At 36.4% G+C, this 22,946-nt stretch overlaps 1 protein-coding gene across 1 annotated transcript in view; it reads right to left on the bottom strand.

The window, feature by feature from the left end:
- The window catches only part of LOC110458512 (titin-like), a 483,136-nt gene that overhangs the window by 398,201 nt on the left and 61,989 nt on the right, over positions 1–22,946 (bottom strand). Inside the window, exons 20-36 of the mRNA XM_021510245.1 lie at positions 15,756–15,947; positions 15,433–15,541; positions 14,819–15,063; positions 14,264–14,383; positions 13,903–14,094; positions 13,332–13,529; positions 12,903–13,016; positions 12,176–12,298; positions 11,576–11,767; positions 10,848–11,018; positions 9,987–10,166; positions 8,491–8,616; positions 6,337–6,525; positions 5,450–5,626; positions 4,763–4,912; positions 4,261–4,383; positions 136–327 (exon numbers count right to left, since the gene is read on the bottom strand). Of these exons, the coding sequence (XP_021365920.1) occupies positions 136–327; positions 4,261–4,383; positions 4,763–4,912; positions 5,450–5,626; positions 6,337–6,525; positions 8,491–8,616; positions 9,987–10,166; positions 10,848–11,018; positions 11,576–11,767; positions 12,176–12,298; positions 12,903–13,016; positions 13,332–13,529; positions 13,903–14,094; positions 14,264–14,383; positions 14,819–15,063; positions 15,433–15,541; positions 15,756–15,947 (2,793 nt within the window). The remainder of the gene's footprint in view (positions 1–135; positions 328–4,260; positions 4,384–4,762; positions 4,913–5,449; positions 5,627–6,336; positions 6,526–8,490; positions 8,617–9,986; positions 10,167–10,847; positions 11,019–11,575; positions 11,768–12,175; positions 12,299–12,902; positions 13,017–13,331; positions 13,530–13,902; positions 14,095–14,263; positions 14,384–14,818; positions 15,064–15,432; positions 15,542–15,755; positions 15,948–22,946) is intronic.

Here is a 22,946-nt window from a genome sequence, read left to right as displayed (position 1 = left end):
GCTGAATTTCCAGCATTTAAAGTGATGAAAAAAACCGCTAAGTATACGCTAGATGTTGTACATACAGATGGACCTACAAAAAAGATGGCCTGTAACTGTACAATAAAGAGTGGTTTTAATTAACGAACAGCTCACCTCTTCTGTGAGCGTGAAGTAAGTAATAGAAACGTCCAGCAACATGCGATAGTTGCCAACACTTGTGTGGAATGTGCTCCATTTTGATTTCAGAAGATCGATTTCGCGCCCAATATGGACAGCGTCGTAATGATGGTCCTGTACCATCACCTGGGCGGTGCTGGTGAACATTCCGATCTTCTTCTCTATCAACTGTTCAACCAAACACAAATCTTACATCAGCAAGCTTGTTTCGAAAAAAAATATCAATTGATGGGGAAATAACCTTCATATTTCTAAATTTGATTTTAACTTCAAAAAAAATATATAAAAAATAATAATAGTCAACAGTTTTTAAGAAGTACATATGTAAAATTATAATAGACGTTTGCAAAAAAATAATGCATGTGGGAAATCATGTTTGCACTAGTTTTTTGTCAGTGGTCATTAGCAAAGAAATACTTTTAAATTCAATTTAAGTAAAAGTTGTTTTAATTACATGCATTCTTTTAGACAGGACAATTCATCAATAAAAGTAAAATTTTGTAAAATTTGTGAAAATTGTTATGATATTTCATCATAAAAGTGTAACTTAAATCATCAAAAACATGTTTCTTTTGTGTCTTTTTAAAATCACAAGATACGTCTACTTCTGACCATTCTACAGACAGTTTGCATTTCAACACCCCAGATAATGATTCCATACCCGGACAGTCATTTCAACACCCCAGATAATGATTCCATACCCGGACAGTCATTTCAACACCCCAGATAATGATTCCATACCCGGACAGTCATTTCAACACCCCAGATAATGATTCCATACCCGGACAGTCATTTCAACACCCCAGATAATGATTCCATACCCGGACAGTCATTTCAACACCCCAGATAATGATTCCATACCCGGACAGTCATTTCAACACCCCAGATAATGATTCCATACCCGGACAGTCATTTCAACACCCCAGATAATGATTCCATACCCGGACAGTCATTTCAACACCCCAGATAATGATTCCATACCTGAACAGTCATTTCAACACCCCAGATAATGATTCCATACCTGAACAGTCATTTCAACACCCCAGATAATGATTCCATACCTGAACAGTCATTTCAACACCCCAGATAATGATTCCATACCTGAACAGTCATTTCAACACCCCAGATAATGATTCCATACCTGAACAGTCATTTCAACACCCCAGATAATGATTCCATACCTGAACAGTCATTTCAACACCCCAGATAATGATTCCATACCTGAACAGTCATTTCAACACCCCAGATAATGATTCCATACCTGAACAGTCATTTCAACACCCCAGATAATGATTCCATACCTGAACAGTCATTTCAACACCCCAGATAATGATTCCATACCTGAACAGTCATTTCAACACCCCAGATAATGATTCCATACCTGAACAGTCATTTCAACACCCCAGATAATGATTCCATACCTGAACAGTCATTTCAACACCCCAGATAATGATTCCATACCTGAACAGTCATTTCAACACCCCAGATAATGATTCCATACCTGAACAGTCATTTCAACACCCCAGATAATGATTCCATACCTGAACAGTCATTTCAACACCCCAGATAATGATTCCATACCTGAACAGTCATTTCAACACCCCAGATAATGATTCCATACCTGAACAGTCATTTCAACACCCCAGATAATGATTCCATACCTGAACAGTCATTTCAACACCCCAGATAATGATTCCATACCTGAACAGTCATTTCAACACCCCAGATAATGATTCCATACCTGAACAGTCATTTCAACACCCCAGATAATGATTCCATACCTGAACAGTCATTTCAACACCCCAGATAATGATTCCATACCTGAACAGTCATTTCAACACCCCAGATAATGATTCCATACCTGAACAGTCATTTCAACACCCCAGATAATGATTCCATACCTGAACAGTCATTTCAACACCCCAGATAATGATTCCATACCTGAACAGTCATTTCAACACCCCAGATAATGATTCCATACCTGAACAGTCATTTCAACACCCCAGATAATGATTCCATACCTGAACAGTCATTTCAACACCCCAGATAATGATTCCATACCTGAACAGTCATTTCAACACCCCAGATAATGATTCCATACCTGAACAGTCATTTCAACACCCCAGATAATGATTCCATACCTGAACAGTCATTTCAACACCCCAGATAATGATTCCATACCTGAACAGTCATTTCAACACCCCAGATAATGATTCCATACCTGAACAGTCATTTCAACACCCCAGATAATGATTCCATACCTGAACAGTCATTTCAACACCCCAGATAATGATTCCATACCTGAACAGTCATTTCAACACCCCAGATAATGATTCCATACCTGAACAGTCATTTCAACACCCCAGATAATGATTCCATACCTGAACAGTCATTTCAACACCCCAGATAATGATTCCATACCTGAACAGTCATTTCAACACCCCAGATAATGATTCCATACCTGAACAGTCATTTCAACACCCCAGATAATGATTCCATACCTGAACAGTCATTTCAACACCCCAGATAATGATTCCATACCTGAACAGTCATTTCAACACCCCAGATAATGATTCCATACCTGAACAGTCATTTCAACACCCCAGATAATGATTCCATACCTGAACAGTCATTTCAACACCCCAGATAATGATTCCATACCTGAACAGTCATTTCAACACCCCAGATAATGATTCCATACCTGAACAGTCATTTCAACACCCCAGATAATGATTCCATACCTGAACAGTCATTTCAACACCCCAGATAATGATTCCATACCTGAACAGTCATTTCAACACCCCAGATAATGATTCCATACCTGAACAGTCATTTCAACACCCCAGATAATGATTCCATACCTGAACAGTCATTTCAACACCCCAGATAATGATTCCATACCTGAACAGTCATTTCAACACCCCAGATAATGATTCCATACCTGAACAGTCATTTCAACACCCCAGATAATGATTCCATACCTGAACAGTCATTTCAACACCCCAGATAATGATTCCATACCTGAACAGTCATTTCAACACCCCAGATAATGATTCCATACCTGAACAGTCATTTCAACACCCCAGATAATGATTCCATACCTGAACAGTCATTTCAACACCCCAGATAATGATTCCATACCTGAACAGTCATTTCAACACCCCAGATAATGATTCCATACCTGAACAGTCATTTCAACACCCCAGATAATGATTCCATACCTGAACAGTCATTTCAACACCCCAGATAATGATTCCATACCTGAACAGTCATTTCAACACCCCAGATAATGATTCCATACCTGAACAGTCATTTCAACACCCCAGATAATGATTCCATACCTGAACAGTCATTTCAACACCCCAGATAATGATTCCATACCTGAACAGTCATTTCAACACCCCAGATAATGATTCCATACCTGAACAGTCATTTCAACACCCCAGATAATGATTCCATACCTGAACAGTCATTTCAACACCCCAGATAATGATTCCATACCTGAACAGTCATTTCAACACCCCAGATAATGATTCCATACCTGAACAGTCATTTCAACACCCCAGATAATGATTCCATACCTGAACAGTCATTTCAACACCCCAGATAATGATTCCATACCTGAACAGTCATTTCAACACCCCAGATAATGATTCCATACCTGAACAGTCATTTCAACACCCCAGATAATGATTCCATACCTGAACAGTCATTTCAACACCCCAGATAATGATTCCATACCTGAACAGTCATTTCAACACCCCAGATAATGATTCCATACCTGAACAGTCATTTCAACACCCCAGATAATGATTCCATACCTGAACAGTCATTTCAACACCCCAGATAATGATTCCATACCTGAACAGTCATTTCAACACCCCAGATAATGATTCCATACCTGAACAGTCATTTCAACACCCCAGATAATGATTCCATACCTGAACAGTCATTTCAACACCCCAGATAATGATTCCATACCTGAACAGTCATTTCAACACCCCAGATAATGATTCCATACCTGAACAGTCATTTCAACACCCCAGATAATGATTCCATACCTGAACAGTCATTTCAACACCGCAGATAATGATTACATACCTGAACAGTCATTTCAAACTGTTTGAAGGCCTGTGATGTCATACGGGCAGCAGGTAGCGAGTTGCCGTAGCTACCGCGCCGGGCCTGGAGATGATGGTGGAGGTCATCGATCTCCGAATGGATCTGTAACGCAAATGTTGACAATGTCGAAAGATAACAACACAAATGTCTGACAAAATATTAAACATCATTTTACAAGTCGAAAAAAAGAGAGAGAGAAAAACCAGCCTTACTTTAAAACATTTGGAAAAATAAAATCAGAAAGAATTTATGCATTCGACTAGAATAAATATGAAGGATATAAAAAAAAAAATTGAAATCAAATTACACTTAAATCTCCTGAATAATTTGTTCAAAGTCACCATTATACCACAAAAGTTTTAGAAATCAATGCAAACAAAAACTGGAAAAGCCATTATCCTGGCTATTCCAGAAAAAAATTGGAAATGCAAACAGTATTTCAGTGGTAAAATGTGTGAAGCTATATATATAGTCAGCGTACCTGTCTAAGGTCATAGTTGAACTGACAGATCTGGAGGTTCTGCTTGAGTCGCTTCTCCTGGTCCTCCCATGCTTGGTTCCACCTTTGTTTGTACTCGGCGGTGACATTGAGGACACGCTCCACATCCTCCTGTGCTGCTGCCTCAGCATCCTAAAAAAGGTAATTAACATCACAGGGTCAAAGGTCATATTAAAACTTCAAGGCCATATCTTAAAATACTACAAAAAAAATGTTGGGGAAAAAATGAGAGATTTATACAACTATTTAAATGTATGAGTGTTCTATATAGTCATATTTTTTTTTATTTTTTAAATGAACCAACACAAAATACTTACTATTTGCACAAGGTATTTAAGTCTTACTGAAATATGTTGGTCTACTTCTGCATGAAAATGTCTTTTTTTTTGAGATTTAAGAAAAAATGCCTCTAAAATAATTATGTTGAAAACCAAAGCAAGTCTAAAATTAACAGAAATATTTTTGTTAAATATACAAAAGAAACAGTAGACCTATCGAAGTATTTAAAATCCCTTATTATTTACCGCCTGACATTGTTTATTATACTATTGTCTATATCACGTACTTGTTTATGTCTGTACTGTACATAATTAACACTGCATCCTATACTGATGAGCTGAAAATCTTAAAGTAAGGAAGAATTAAAACTTATCTCCATACGTGACTTACCGTTTGTCTTACACGGACGACGATTTTCTCACCCTCGCCCGAGGTGAAGTTGATGAGGGAGGTGACTTCCTTCTGTTTACGTTTGTGCTCCTCCAACATGCTCTCCGCCTGCATCAGTTCAGATGGCAGCTCTGACTGGGTGTATTCCTTCTCCGTCTTCTCGATCAACTTGTCCAACTATAACAGAGTTACTTCCCTTTAGTACCGGATAAATTGGAGTTACGCCCCCCAAAATTTTCTGTAAGACCTTTCACTGAGAAATGGAAACCTGCACACTCATACACACATTTCAGTGTACACAAATTTAAAGCTTCTATGATAGTTTCTTCATTGAATCACATCTTCCTACATTAATTATATGTTTTCCTTGTATTTATATGAACGAACTGACCACACAGTAAACATTTGAGTACAGGTACATACCTGGTCAAGTTGACCACACAGTAAATATTTCAGTATGGCTTCACACCTGGTCAAGCTGATGTACCACACAGTAAATATTTGAGTACAGGTGAATACCGAGTCAAACTGACCACACAGTAAACATTTGAGTATGGGTACATACCTGGTCAAGCTGACCACACAGTAAACATTTGAGTATGGCTACATACCTGGGCAAGCTGACCACACAGTAAACATTTGAGAACGTCTACATACCTGGTCAAGTTGACCTCACAGTAAATATTTCAGTAGGGCTACATACCTGGTCAAGCTGACCACACAGTAAACATTTGAGTACGTCTACATACCTGGTCAAGTTGACCACACAGTAAATATTTCAGTATGGCTACATACCTGGTCAAGCTGACCACACAGTAAACATTTGAGTATGGGTGCATACCTGGTCAAGCTGACCACACAGTAAATATTTGAGTACATGTACATACCTGATCCAAGTTACGGAAGAACTGAATGGTCATCTTGATGAGTATGCGATACTCATGTATACGCGCCTGGAAGCGCTGGCGAACCTTGACAAGTTCGTTGACAATCATGTCCTTTTGGCCTTTGGTGTCTCCTTTCATTTCCATGAGCTCAGCGGTGCTCAGGTGCTTGTCAAGTTCCTCTATAGCACTCTGTAACATGGGGTCAACACAGGGGTCATAACAAGATCACAACAGAGGTCATTATAGATCAACAACATGTAAGTCACAAAAATGAATATTCCTCACCATCGTTGACATTAAAGACTTCTTTTCAAAAAGTTATTTTAAAATTACTGAAAATTCTTATTTCTATATTGTATGACACACAGCTCTGCATTACCTTGGTTAGAAATTATGAATCTACTGCAAATATTGTTCAATTGTTTGAATTAGCATAAAGCTTATATGTGACCATGACTGTTCATATAAAGAACAAAATCACCCAAATGTTTAGTAGATATTTACAAATAAAAGATCTGGCTGATAGGGAAGGCTTCAAAGATATATATAAAAAAAAAAAAAAAATCCTAAAAAAATTATAAATCAAAAACTGAAAAAAGTTCAATCAAAGAAAAAATATTGTTTAAAATAATAAACCAAATTTCTTTTGATTTAAATAAGAACATTTCCATGAATTAAAGTTTATGAATATCTATGATTAGACCGTCTGTACATTGGTCAAACAAAATGTTCAGCTGGGAATAATGCTCTTGAAATAAAAAGCAGGCCCTGTAGAGCAAGCTCTGATGATAGAAACAGCCAGATACTTTTTCAAACAAATATAGATATATAGACATCTACACACAATAACAACACAATTATTTACACAGAAAAGCTTAGAAAAGTTTAGAAAAAGGCAGATATTGAAAAGGTAATACTTTTCAGAGGCAGAAAAGCAGAAAATCCAAAATTAAATTGATTGGAGGAGAAATGAAGGAGAGAGGATACAGGTTACAATTTGACGATTTCTCAGGGACCGGAGATCTTTAAATTACAACATCTACACACCACAACAAGCCTGTCATCGGGTACAGATTTGGTACAGAGAGGTCAACAAGTACAAAATGGTCATGCAAACTTTTATAGAGTCATAGCCTCATATCCTCATAAGTTATTGGGGGAGTTTTTACTCACCGGAATGGATAGGAAAGGAAAATTTACAATTATTTCGTCAAAAAAAAAAAGAAAAACATATTTCACTGAATTTTTTTCTCACAAAAAATCATTGAGACACCAATTTTCATTTGATGATGTCTAGAAGCTAGGGACAATGGCAGGAAAAATAATAAATTCATCAACTAAAATGCAAAAAAAAGGGCAGAAAGAAAACAAAAAAAAAGCAAAAATTTTAACGTTCATGTCAGATGTCAAAAACTGGGCATTCTGGATTAGGTGAAAATAATCCATTTTTCATATTTTTGCTCTCCAAAAACAATGTTTTGTTGTCCCAAAATCGCAGGAATTACCTTAAATGTTGGTGTAAATTCATCAATTTTTTTCTGCAAATCTTCAGCCGATGCGGTTGAGTTACCTAGGTAACCGGCTAGATTTGGGTAGAAGAATGCGTTCTCGGTCGTCATAACCTTATCTATGGTCTACAATGTGAGGACAAGAGATAAAAGGTGTTAAACTGACTGACCAATCAAAACAAAACAATTTTCCTGCAACACCAGCCTTCAGGGGCCACCAAGGGGCACAATAAAGATGTCCTGATGATTTTAGCATACAATATGTAAACTTTCCCTTAATAGAGCCTCGATTCACAAAATTGAGAAATCACTGATTGATTTGCATTTTTTTATTGATTTTTATTAACCTAAAAAAATATTTTTAATGATATAATAACAGAAAAATCACCACCATAACACATTTAATTTTTTAGAGATTTCAAAATGAAAAACATATTCAGAGTCTTGCTAGGGAATATAAGAATCCACGAATTTCTTGAAAATTTCCTGAAAGCTAAAGAATAAATTTGGGAAGCCCATATTGTATGCGAATCACAAAGACATTTCACGCACACAAAAAGCAAATACTGATGGAGACTTGTTACAAAGTCCCAGTCAACACCAAAACCAGGAAAACTGTCGGACTATAAAAATACACTGTAGGTACCTCAAACGTTGGGGTAAACTCATCGAGTCTGTGCTGGAATTCGTTCGCCGCCTCTATAGATGTACCCAATTCCCCGCCAATTACGGGGAAAAAGTCGTTCTCAATTTTCAAAACCCAATCTATAGTCTGAAAAATATAATTCGTAACAATTACATTTTCACTGTCATGTTTTTTGGGTTTTTTTTCAACCTTTTCACTGCTGGTGAAAAGCCTAAATAATCAATAGAAATTAAAATCAAAAATCAATAATTGTTAAATAAACAATTTTAATTTCAGTTAAAGCAACCATGTTAAAATTAATTATTCATATACATTAATAACAAAAAATTAAAATAATTCTTTTTGTCAAACATCAAGTATTAGTAGATGTACAAGAAGCCAATGTTGAAGTATCCCTGATACTCATGTTATAAGCCAAATTGAGAACAACTTTTTCGCCGTTAATAGTTTCCTGCGAGAAATCTAAGCTGGCAGTTTCTTGCTATTCAACTGAAATTTACTAACATGAATCTAATTAAGTTATCAGTCTTTCCTGAAAAATTGAAAGATCTATTTAAGATATTTCTCCAACAACAGAACAAAAGGCATGCCAAAAAGTGTTCTCGTATATTAAGCAGGCACAGTAATTTCTCATACCACCATCATATACAGCGAAATTTGTTATTTTGGTGAACATTTTATTTTGAACTGCGAGTCTGCAGTTTTACATTAAAATATATTTATGCTACCTGAATGTGCTAACATGAAAATTATAAGACTTGTGAAGTGATCAAACCTGGACACAGTTGCTTAACTGTTTAATAGCTCAATTGGTGATTAACTTCACATATTCAAAATAAAATTTTCATAAATTTTTTGAAATTCATAAAAAAAAATGTTGTTTTTTTCTTGTCTTGAAACGATCATTTCACATCCATTTACGTATAACTTCAGTTTTTTATTTCATTTTTTTTTTTTAACGTACTATAGATTAAAAGTTTGAGATATTTTTTCATCAAGCTAACAGATTTTGAGCAACTGAACCCAGGTAACTCTTTAAGTTTGATTCCATAATTTCAAATAAGGAATCGAAATGGATATGATTTGGTATAAGATGGTAGAGAAATACTGGAATTAACAGTTTACTGGAATCATCATTCTCAAATCAAACAGTAGATTAATGTACATATATTCAAAATCATTACTTTAAGATTTGTTTATTTGTTATATAAATATATATGTATTATGTTATACATTTTTTCTCCATCATAAAGTTTAATAAATAACTACAATAAAAGACAAAGGGATGATACTTCAGCTGGAATAAAAATATTCATTAAATCTTACTTAAGATAAACATCAAGTAATATATGACAGCTAATCTTGTCGAAAGAGATTCAATAACGTAACAAATACACAATGCTAAATGTTAATAGCAGAACCAAATTGTGCTATTTTATTTGTACATTTAAATAATTTACACGGAGCATGCATGTGACAAATATATCCGATCATACCTTCCTGGCTTCCTGAACGAACTGATGCCACTGCGATTTAAATTGACGGCTGGTGGAAACCTTCTGTTGCCATGATTCCCATACCGTCCTAATATAGGTCATGCGTTCGCTGTATTCTGCGACAGTCCTCTCCACGGTCAGGACGGACTCCTTTATATTTAACGTTGAGTCGTCTTTGACCTACGAGATAAAGTCAGACATCTTATAAAGATGTTTCAGAAATAATATGACGTACAAGTTCAGAATTTTAAACATGACTGAGTGTTGTGTACAATGCATTTAGCCCTAGTATTATACAAACTTCTGCATCAAAAAATAAATAAAGGGCAATAACTCTGCATAGAACGGGCACAAGAGACCCAATTTCAGTACCTAACACTCCAATCACAACAGGAGCTCACATACAATATTTGTTAACTACAAGTGACAAAATATATGAAACTAACCTTGAAAAAGTGACAAATTGACATGCAAAGGAACAGTCCTGTCTAGTAAAATCCAAGTAAAACAATGGAACCATAAAAGCTATAGATCCCATATTTATCTTCAATTCTTACAAATTCAATTAATTCTCCGACATATTCTGATATATATATCAGAAACGGCCCCAGTGTGAACAGTATTTAATTATTTAACTCATTCACCCCTGAAGACACATTTGGACTCTTCCAATTCAAAGGTTGGAATAGTTCATCATGACATTTCAGGGATGAATGAGTTACAGACCAGGTTTAGAGGTTTGGCATAACCTGCCCCAACCCTGAAAGTTCAACTCAAGTCCAGGATTCGCACTGGCATTCAAATATTGTGAAATACGTCACAATTCATGTCTATCAGGTGATGGTTGAAAGTGTATCTTACCGTGGACGAATTTTGGAAGAATAATCTGCCTTTTTCTTGTACTTCATTGTACACTTCGTTGAGTTTGTTGTACATTTCTTCCGTATGGCGCATAGCCTGGTCAGTGAGATCCTGCAAGTTCTCAGTCTCCGACGTCATAATGTGTTCTAGCCCACTCATGCTAGTAGTTAGCTGTAACAGAGCATAAAAACAGGACGTCATATTGTTTCCTCGTTCACTTTTGGTAGAGATTAGAGCATACAAGCATACGATGACGTCACATGAAACATTCCAGCTAGCTCCTTGTATTTTGTCAACATTCTAAAGCAAGCATTTCATGACAAAAATAATAGAACGAAGTTATTAGCTGAAGGCATATTGTTAAAAGATTTGTAGCAATTTCTGCAGAATTTTAAAAAGGTTTTTAAAGGTATTCTGTATCAGTGATGTCCTGGCGACACACACCTATGCATGCAAAAACGCAAAACCCTGCGCCAAACTTGTGCAATTAAATACAGAAAGCTTGGACCTCAACAAGGATATTTTACTATATTTTTACTCTCAGAACATTGTTGTTGATTACATTTTGCTCCTATTATCTTTATCATATTTCATAAAAGTTGAACAAAGAATTTGTTTCTTTTCAGAAGATATATAACTGATAATTTCCTGTCGGAAAAAAACTTCCCATTCCTAGGAACAGATTTTAAAGCAATGGTACGGGGACCCTTAAATAGACATTCACTCACCTGTTGCACAAGCTTGTGGAATGACAGGTAGACGAGGGATAGCTGAATGCGGACCTCAACAATACGATGCAGCTTCTGCATCTGTTTATGTAGCGTGTCGACCTTCCCTGCAGCAGTCTGGGCCTCCTGGTCCCCTGACTTGACCAGATTTACCCCCGCCTCAAACAAGGTCTCCAACTCCGCATTCTTGTCCTGTAAACATGATGATGGTGCATTACTTTAATTTAATATCTAAATTTTTTTGTGATTTTTTAAAATTTTGTAATCTTGAAAAATTTCGATCATCAACACTTTTTTCAATGTTTATAAAACAATACTACATAACATTTTATCTTGCAAATTGAAAAATAATTCTGTCCTGAAATTAGTGCCAATGAGTCTTTCATTCATTTTTCGATCTAAAACAAAAAATGACATCCCCTTAATTAGTTATTTTTTCTTCAACATGTATGTCATCCACTAAAGGGAAACCACTCTCATTATATGCCATGTATCAATTGTTCTAATTCCTGGTAACCATAGCAAAAATGTATTAACATTTCATATGACCAAATAAGTAATAATTTCTTTTTAAATAAACATCTCTGTAAGAAGACTTACCCTTAAGTCTTGTTCTAGTTGTTCATGAATTTCTAAGAAGTCCTCCGCTGTCTCAAGGCGTGTTCCCATGTCCGCATGTTGGCTAAGGGTGGACTGGCCTATAGATGTCAGCCATGTTTGTAGCTGTATGAACAGAAAGTCAAAATGCAAAAACCATCGCCTGGTAAAAAAATATCAGCCAGATCTGCAGCCACAGCAACAAGTAATCAATATGAAATAAATTATTGCCTGCCCATTAAATAAATGTCAGCCAAGTTTTTAGCCATAGCAAGAGAAATTCAAATCGCAAAATTTCATCGCTGGGATGTAAATGTCAGCCACGTTTGAAACCATAGCCACAGAATTTCAATACAAAGTAAAAAGTCTGCAAAACATTCTGAAGAGCAAGCAAGGCAATTTCTACGGGCTTATTTCTGAAAATAGCTTAATTCTTTCAATCAATTTCATTTAAGAACAATTATTTTTGATGAAGTGATTCAAAGCATGATAATTACTGAACAAGATTTAACTCATTCACCTCGACAGACTACATGCTTCAACTAGAATTGCCCAGTCTTTGCTTTGGTCAGGTTCAAATGTGACTTTAGGGGTAAACAAGTTAAACAATTACAAATACACTTAAATATGCCAAAGAAACTGACAGAACTTGGAACTCAAAGGGGGTCCAAATTGCCTGGATAAACAAATGTTGATATAAGCAAGCGGAACTGAGATTTGTAAAACTTACGCTGTTGAAATGTTCCTGGAATTGTAGGTAGGCCTGGCTCCTTTCCCAAGCCTCAGCCCGTCGCGCCTTGCACAGGGACTCCAAACCAGCGCAGCGCTCTTGCAACAGAGTCATCTGTGGGAACGACATGGTATTGAAGTTATTTTGAAAGTTTAAATTTGCTTCAATAATCTTGAGAAAAGTATATGAATTGATGCAAAATAATGTTAAAGGAGTAACTATAATAAACACTGATAATAAATGACTCTGTCTTCAACATCAAACTGATCAAAGAAAATTCCATTTCATGATTTTAGTCCCAGGGATATCCCAATCACCCGAATCTGTACTGGACCTAGTTCCAGCCCCCTGGTTTGTCAGCACATCCCCCTTAATCTGTTCTTATTTTGCATACTACACAATCAGCCCCCACCCTAGCTGTGTACTTACCCTGCGTCTGACGCCATCAGCCCCGGGGTCGTCCCTACTGACCCTCTCCAGTAGGATGCGCCCCTCTCGTAGGGCCTGCGTGGAGGTTTCCACGATGGCGTTAGACAACTGAGCATGTCTGTCGGCAAGCGCCGCGCTGTTCCTCGGTAAGTCCATGGTGTTAAGTTGGACTTCAACCTGATCCAATTTTGTTAGAGCCTGTGGAGAAAAAACCAGTAATTTTTAGAATGATGGTTTGACTTTTTCATTTTCTACTCCTTCATGCAGTAAAGTAATAGTTGTTTTCACATCATTTTTTTTTATATTTCTTACAACATTTTTGCTTGAGGACCAATAAGGATAGCACATCACCTGGTAACTTTGCTACAGTAAAACTTTTGTTTTTTTCCGCCCTCCGTAATTAGGGCAAATTTAACAAGGCAGCAAATATAAGGTCACAGTATTCCATATCTAGAAATTATATGTGAAGAGTAAAATTAACAATAGAGGAATATGGCCTGGTGAACAGTAAAAGTTTGACCGGGTGAAAATTTCCTAGCAAGTGCTGCTGAAATTAACTGAGAATACGTACCGTTTCTGCCTGGTCAAAGAATGACGCAGCCATCATGATGTTCTTACGTCTGGTGTCCAGTTTGTTTCTAAAGTCTTCACATTCACGGTCAACGGTCTGGAGGCGTCGCCTCACGCCCTCCGCGTCCATGTTGGCACGGCGCAGGAGCTGGTCGGCGTCACGCACCAGTCGCACAACCGTCTGTTGTATGTGCTATAAAAAGAATAACATCATACTTAACAACTGACCCCTTATAGAAGAATCTGTGTCTCTGACATACCATATGACTCTTCTTTGGAAACAACTTAAATGAAAATATATTTAACGAGGAGAGACAAGATGTTTTGTATATTATTTTGTAAATAAACATTGTGTGACCTACTTTTGCTTGAGTTTCAAATCTGTAATGGTCTTCCTGCAGAAGCTGGACTTGATGGAATGATTCGCCCAGTTCACTTTTCTGTAGGTGTGTGGATCCGACGGTTCTGTACCAGTCCAGTACCTGAAGATCATTGGTCACAGAGAGGTTAAACATGGGTCAAGGTCATACAGAGGCTTCCAAATAATGACAAATCAATCTTAAGTATCATCAACGACTGGAGCATGTCTTTGAATACAAGACATGATTGATTCATGAAATTTGGGATTTTTTGGGATATCATTGTCATAAAAATCTATTTTCAGGTTCGGGTAAGGTTTACCAAAATTTACATAGCACTGTTTCACTGTATGACACCATTCAAACTATCACACAAGAATACTTATTGTACAGTGTTTGTAATGCACAAAGGTTTCATTATGGCTATATTTGCATCCTAAAATATATGTAATTTAAAACCTTGAAAGTCGCCTATGTGATACAGCAGTTAAGATTGTTACAGAAATGAAACCTTGTAAATCTGAAGAGTTGTCTGCCCCTATGACAATGAGACTCTACCTTATTGACTTCCATGTCGAGTTGACACAGCTGGAAGCACTGCTCCAGTCGGATCCGACGCTGTTCCCAGATGTCCTCAAGTCTTCGTCTTCGGTCTTGAAGTAATTCTAGTAGATGTTCTATTCCGTAGCACGCGGCAGTGGTAGCGTGCCTGTTCTGTAAGTCCGCATGCATACCCATTTCTCGTATGCGTGTGAGTAGTATATGTCCTTGGTTTAGTGTCGATTTTGATGCTTCCAATATTCCTGCAAAAAGTAAGGAAAATTATTACCATATTACAGTAAAACCTTTTTATACTGCCATCCTTTTCCCAGAAAAACCCGGTTATACTGCCCCTCATTTGTCCAGAGAAATTTTGGCGATATAAAGGTTTTTCGATAACATGGGGTAAATATATAAAAGAATTCTTAACAAAAAAAGAAGAAAGAGACGTTGAAATATGCTGTCAGTAAGTGAGGCGGTAGATTAAGGAGAAGCGTTATATCAAAGTTTTACTGTTTACATAAACCACATGACTATATCATACATTGTGAAAGGGCTAGATCAATAATTGATAAATAAGATTTTTTTATCAAAATCACATTAACAAATTCTGTATTTTGATTGGTTCCTACCTGTTTTGATCTCTTGATGTTGCTGAAGAAGGTGGCGGGCGGTTTCAACGTCATGAGTCGGCACAGAGATCGAAATTGTACCCTGTGCTTGCTCCATTTTTGACGAAAACTGGAAAAAATATAAGAAAATAAAGATTAACAGACCCCTTAAGCCAAATATGGTACACCAAACATCCAGGTGGGAGACGTTTTTTTCATGAAAATATAGGTCTTTGAAATATAAAAAAAATGTCTTTTTTAACTTGTATTGTCACACTTGTACAAAGTCCTTGGGAAACTTATCAATGAAAAAAATAATTGTTAACTAAACCAAATGTTCTCACCTCGTTCGCACTTTTGTGGAATTCCACACTCTCCTCCAGAATGAGGCTTCGAGCCTCGAGTTTCTTGTTGAGCTCTCTCCATGCCTCGCTGAGCGTGTCGGCCATGGCGCTGTACACATCTGCCTGGGACTGGTTCTCTGTCACGTACGAGTCGGCGCTACACAGTATCTTCTTTACTTCATCTTCTTTGGCCTGAAAAGTAATTAAATATATTTCATTTCATTTCATAACTATTTGTTTGAAAACTTCCATAAATAGTTGATATACAGCTACTGACTTTTGATGAAGTGGATGTATAGTTTCATCAACCTGGAAAAAAATTGTCTGTAAACCAATGTATCACCAAAAGCAATACATAGTTATGAGTGATCTTCAAAGACATTCTGCAACATCCTCATTTAATTATCAAAAATGAAATAAATCTTGTGTATCATGATAAATAAATTTACTTTGAATTTCGATTACTTTTTGTGCTTGACTACTGAATTCCAATAGGAATTCATCTCATGAAGGGGACCAAACCTTTGGAACTAACGGAACATGGACGTTGGATCTCATTTGGAACGGACACTTTTCCTATGGCCTGTTATAGTACAGGGCTAGACAATAAGGGTAGCCCACTAGTCTAAGACAAGTAAAATCTCCATCTGGTCTACATGTAGTGGTTTCAAAAACTGCTAGCTGGATGGACAACTCAAAATCTTATATTACTAATTTTGTTGAATAATATTAGATTAGTGGGATGTAAATATGGACTAGTATAATTGAAAACTACAAGTCCAAACTGCTAGTGATTTTTGAAAATAATTTCTAGCCCTGTAGTATCCAGTTCTTATCCTATGGGAATACAAATACCCACAGGATAATAATGGGTTGTAAAATACTCTCAGAAAGATCAAACATCACCTAAATCTTGTCTAAGGAATTATTTAATGTAATCATACTACTGAATTTTATTTCTATTAATTAAACTGCAAACTATTTATTTACTTTGGAGAGGGATTCACTTTCACGAAGAAATTTCAAAAACTATTATATAAATTTAATGTACAAAGTTTGTGGCTCGTGAAAACTGTTTAAATAGTTGGCAAAATTTATTCAAATCAATTATTCATAATTAAAGTTATTTTTATTTGTTAAGTTGTTTTTAATTTGTTAATCACAGAAATAAATTGAAGTTTTAGGGGAACTAATGTGCTGTATTTTAGAAATGATTCATAATATCAATTTTCTGGTATTCCCTTTTTCAATTTTTATTTCCATAATGTTTTAGCCTGCAGATAAGACCAAGCTGAATACCTCACAGATACAGGGGCTACTAGCAGAAAATCTTAATCTTTTATCTTCTCCTGTTTCAGCTTTCTGGACTTTAATCTCACTTCACACAACTCCATCTTCATTTTATTTTATGTTTCATCTCAATTTTTTGCAATTTTTTATGATAAATCTTTTTTTTCCTTCGCTTGGTGTGGACTTGAGTTCCAAAGACTGAAGTCTACAGCATTCCTGGCCAAGAAATGCTGTATACATCAGCAGAAAGGATCAGATCACAGAACTGCGTCAGGCTATATATAACTCTCCAGCATGCTATTCTTGTTATATATATACAGAACCCTGCTGTGGTGTTGTGTATTGAATGGTTGCCAGGCAGCCAGACCTGAAACCCAATCCTGCCTGTCCCGTGACCATATATGGAGAGTGAGGCATGCTGGGATTGGCCAAGAGAGTGGTAACTGTTGCCACGGTGATAGGATACAACATCCTGTCTGTTATCTAACCAAAGAAGATTCTGACAGTCACTGGTATAGAACAGCAGCCATTTCTAACAAGTTATTAGAGGTCCTAGTTTTAAGTAAATTATTTGGTCTGTCTTCTGTTACTTTTCAATCCATAATAAGTTCATCAAGCATTAAAATATTGAATTCTTTTATTTATTGATATGAAAGATTTTAACATTGAGATAGACAGAGAATTAAACAAATCATACATTTGAACCATATTTAATTTTGTAAGGTTGTTTTTTTTCCAGAGAAATTAAGTGACCACATACACTAGGGAATTAAGTTTAAGGGAATTTTCTTTGCAAAAGGGGTAGAAATTATCCCATTTTCGATGAAATATATTCAACATATATTCAACTTCTTAAACATTATACCAAACCTTTTCTCCACACTTTCTTTCCTAATCAATACAAGACTTCTTAATTTTTAATTAGAAAACCACACAGTTGTAATAAACACAAACATAACTCGGGTAATGGGGAAAGAGATGAAAATAATAATATATCTTATACAAACGAAAATAATCTGACAACTAAATGAATGGACCATATTTTCATTGCCATTTTCTTCTGAGTAATGGACAGGTAGAAGAGGGATATTGCGTGTCTGCTATGATGAGAAAATGGGGTAGGATTGTTGTTAGCAGCAGTGTGAGGTACTGGGAACAGAAATGTGTGGGGGAGTGTAGGATCACCTAAAGTTGGCTCAAGACCATGAGGTTATAGTACTGCGCTATCGATAAACGTGTAACGCATGTGCATTTCTGACACATGTTGTGTGTACTGCGTCGCCTCTTTTATAACGACGTGTTGGTCTGCAATGCGGCTCTCGATTCCACACGTGTCTGCATTACGTAAATACATATCTCATTCCGATCGCCAAATCTAACCACAATATTCAAACCTACAGTAAATATCTATAAACCTAAAACTAAATATAAATTTTACTAATTGTAACTTATCAACTGAGCTCCCCATATCTTCCCATACCTCCCCCATATCTCCCCCCATACCTCCCCATATCTCCCCATTTCCACCCACTGCAGTTAAATCTAAAGTAAAATACATTGTAATTATTGTTCATGGGGCAAATTATAAACTTGCAGCCAGTTCGGTATTTCTTATTTCTGTCAGCTAGTTTAACCCTTTCATCGCTGTAGACCACAATGGACTCATCCATATCAATCCATGGCAGAGTCTACTAAAGTTACATGGGGGTGAAAGGGTTAACATATATTTACGCAAATGTCTACCTCTGACTCATATTTCTTTATATCTAATTACAAAGCAAACCATTCCCAGTGTGTTGACACCTCATTTATACAAACAGATTCCAATAATAACAACGAATTTACCATTTCCAGTTTGAAATACGTACACTACCAAAGTCCTCAATACTGTGGGATTCAATTCATTTTCTCAAACCAACAACTTGAAATATTCATTTTAGACACTTATATTTCATGATGATGGTGTAAGAAATTGATTGAAGCCCCAAAACTCATCCATATCAATGCATAGAAGAGTCTACTAAAGTTACAAAGGGGTGAAAGGGTTAAAGAAAATATCGCTATTTCTAAATATCTGTATCAGCTTCAAAACTGCTACCTAAACCTGAACCAGGTGTTATTACAGATTCGTAAACCCTCTCTCTGCCCCCTCTCTGTCTCAACATGGTAGGGATAGTTGGGAAGACAGCAAGTGAGAAGAAATTAAAAGTCTATATGGTCCACAGCCTGGGGAGGGGGAGGAAGAGAGGGGGGGGGGGGGTTTTAAGACACATTCCTAGCCTCTCTGTAATGAATCATTTCCAGTTTGGCAGATGAGCACAGCAAGGTTATCAAACCTAATGATGATGGCTTAAACAGTTAGATCTTCTCAGACTACACACTCACTGCACAATTATTTATGTAAACAGGTGTGTTTTAGTACAGATATCTTCGACAGTTTCCTGGTCCGAACTGTCATTATAATCAGTCATGGCCAAAGAAGGTTACCCTGAAGTGTAAGTATGAAACAAACATTTGTTCAAAATGACAAAATCTGTTATCAGAATTTCTCCGATTCCAGACCTGATGCACATGACATGGGTCACACCCTACAAACTATAACAGGCCTTGAATATCAGAAAACTCTCACAAACATGTTTGTGTGTTGAGAACTAAGTTATCTGTTCTGCAGACACTGAGTAAGCTATTGTAACCTTGAAGTAACAATGTTCTTAAAATATTTGTCAGCTTTACAAACCAATAACTCAAATTTTCAAATCAATTTTAAACATTTTTGAATAATGAAAATGTGAACAACTTTTTGTCTTTAGGAAAAAAAAATAAGTCCATACACAAATACATACAGGGTACTTTTATTTATACATTTCTACATAATCTTTTCACCCTAACATATTGTGCTGTTAAGCTGCCAAGTTTGGAACAACAGGGCACAGTGTCTGCAACCATTATGTATTTTTGTTAGCACTGATAGCCGACTATAATTAAGTATATACTGGTTACACCCAACATAGCTCAACATGTAATATGTTCTGTGCAGAAATTCAACAATTTCCTTTACTTGTGTGAAACGGAAACCTAATTATGTTACTCTTACTTTTCAACCTCTATTTTTAATATCAGGAAAAGATAACTCTTGCTGTGAATGAAACCTATTTCTTCAAGAGCTATATACATGTTGCTACCAATTTCTGTGCTTTTTTATTTGATGTAAGTACCTACATAAACATTTGGAAATATCTTGAATATGTTAAAAGGAAAATATTACATGTCTAAAGATAAAATAAATCATTTTAAAACACAGCCAATTTAATCACAGACTTGTTTTACAAATACCAGTACCTTTTTTTCCTAATTAATGCTATTTGTAAAAAAAATACCATTATCATGTATATATAGAATCCATTTCTCACAAAAAAAAATGGTTTATATAATTTTGAACTCTTCTGGCAATAAAGGGCAGACAACTCTAGCTTTAATGTAAATACTCTGGACAAAACAGATGGGGAACATTGTTTATTGTTTCAATTAGCAATGTTCCCCATATGTTTTGTGCAGCTACCTTAGGTAACTTTATCATATCACAGCTGTCCTTAAGAGAATATTGGGAAACAGGGCTGAACTACACAGACCGATCAGGCTACCCTTTGTATGCTACTGACCATCAGGAGATTGGAAGGTGGACTAGCCAGTGATCTATATCATAACATATAATAGGGCCTGATGTACATCAGAAGAGATACAGAGGCTGGGGAGAAGATGTTAGGTATCCACATCTGGTTGTAATTCTCCATGACATTAAATGATACAGCCAGTTGGCCACTTATTTTGGGCTACCACAAATTCCACTGCATGGTGAGTTACAAAAAGGGCAGACAACTCACTTCTGATATATGTCTTAACACAGTATATTAATACAATATGCCAAATTTGTCTCGCATAATTTGCCTTGAGGGGTCTATTTAGATAGTCAAATTGGCATTCTCTGTATTACTGGAAAATATTTGCCTGGTCAAATAACTGTCCTCCACCAGTAAATTACTCATTTATCTAATGTTAATTTTGCTCTTCGCAGTGGAATTACATAATTAAGCTAGCTGGGTTCTTATACAATATTTTTATTTTTCATTTTTTTTTACTCATTAACCAAATTTCAAACTACTGTAATTTTGTGAAATGCATCTTAAAATATGTTTTACATGTGGAATACATCTGTACAAAATGACTTAAGCAAACATTTAAAAAAATGGTGCTAGTGTTAACTCATTCACCCCTGAAGACACAGTTGAACTCTTCCAATTCAAAGGTTGGAATAGTTCATTATGAAATTCCAGGGGTGAATGAGTAACTGATGGTACTCTAAAATAAGTGGTTAAGACCCTCTAGTTGTCTGAATTATAGACTTACCTGTCAAAATCTGAAGGCTAATGTCAAAAGAACCAGTCATCCACAAAGCAAAGGTGTTTATAATGCTCACAGAATTTCACTTTCTATTTCTGTTTTTTTTATCAAAATAAAACGCCAAATATCATTTAATAATCCAGAGCGACATTTTACGAAAACTTCCCTGTATTAACAAGATTGGGACATTTCCAGGGGAATCCTATGAATAATTTTTCCCATGTTTAAACGTCGATGACATTTCATGAGGAATCATACGAAAATCTCCACTTGAATACAAGTTGGTAACCTTTTAACAGGAATGGTATGAAAATCTGCCCAAGCATACAAAATGGTCACCTTTTAACAGCTAGGACTCACACAAAAAACTTTCCACGATAACAAGATGGCAACCTTTCAACAGTAATCTACTACTGGACAACTTCTCCAACCAGCCACCTCGCCGGCCAAATTTGCTCTAATCTAGAAAAACATTTCCAAAGCAAAGCTAAGCCGACCCCCTACCCCCAGTCCCCCCTCCCCGCCCCTGGGCTTGTTGATACCATGCATGTGTATGGAATATTTACAGATCCTTAGTAGATAAGGATGACACTCTCTTAAGGTTCCAGCCAAAACTTATAATGGACGAGTTTTCTACTATCAGATGTATCTGAAACCCTACTGGATTTATCAGTGCCTAACACCCTTGTATACACTAGGTATACTGTACTGCGTTTTGGACATCAGCTCACTCTGTTGGAGACTTCTGTATGTTCACCGGTCCACATACAGAAGTCTCAAACAGAGTTCTGTAATACCCTTGATAATTCTCCCAAGAAGATTGGAAAGATGCCTGAAAAATCTTGCTACCATTATTGATATGTTACCTTCAAAAAAAGATTTCGTTTTTTACGTTTTGGGATTCCAATGCAAGGCCTCATTCCTTTATCACGATCCAAATGGTCCAATCGGTTGAACTTATTGGACCAGAGTTGTTCGTTTCTGAAATAAGGTCGGACTTAGTAATCTGATGATGCTTTCAGCCGAGCCTTGACAAAGCCTAGCAAGGCCTGCATGAACATATGCGGGTCCGCCAGGATTTATACCCGAAAATGTTACATTTCAAACAGAGAAACCAGTTGAACCGGTTACGTGAAAGGGGCAAAATTACATGTTGTTCTTAATACATATCATAAATAAATGTCTTTGTTTTTTTCACATTTTTTCTAACTGTTTGTTCAGTTGACCATGCTGGAATGTTTCACACCTGATCACTATAAAGCACTACATGTTTGTTTACACACCAACAAAGATAAGACTCTAACATGTCGGCCTTCAGTGGCTTACCGTGGAGGACTGATGTTCCTTCACTATCATCAGACCTTGCCCTGATGGAGAACAGCTCTGTGGCATATCTTTGATTTAGATAGAGATCCAGATACCACCGATATAACAGGGCTTACAACACTGGGTATCAACATATCAATATTTCATGTCCAACCTTTATTGATAACAGTTTTTCCA

This window comes from Mizuhopecten yessoensis, unplaced genomic scaffold (assembly GCF_002113885.1).
Source record: "Mizuhopecten yessoensis strain PY_sf001 unplaced genomic scaffold, ASM211388v2 scaffold9639, whole genome shotgun sequence".
In the NCBI taxonomy this organism is placed as follows: Eukaryota; Metazoa; Mollusca; class Bivalvia; order Pectinida; family Pectinidae; genus Mizuhopecten; species Mizuhopecten yessoensis.
The sequence above is the reverse complement of the archived record's forward strand: the minus strand, read 5'-3'. Positions and strand labels throughout refer to the sequence as shown.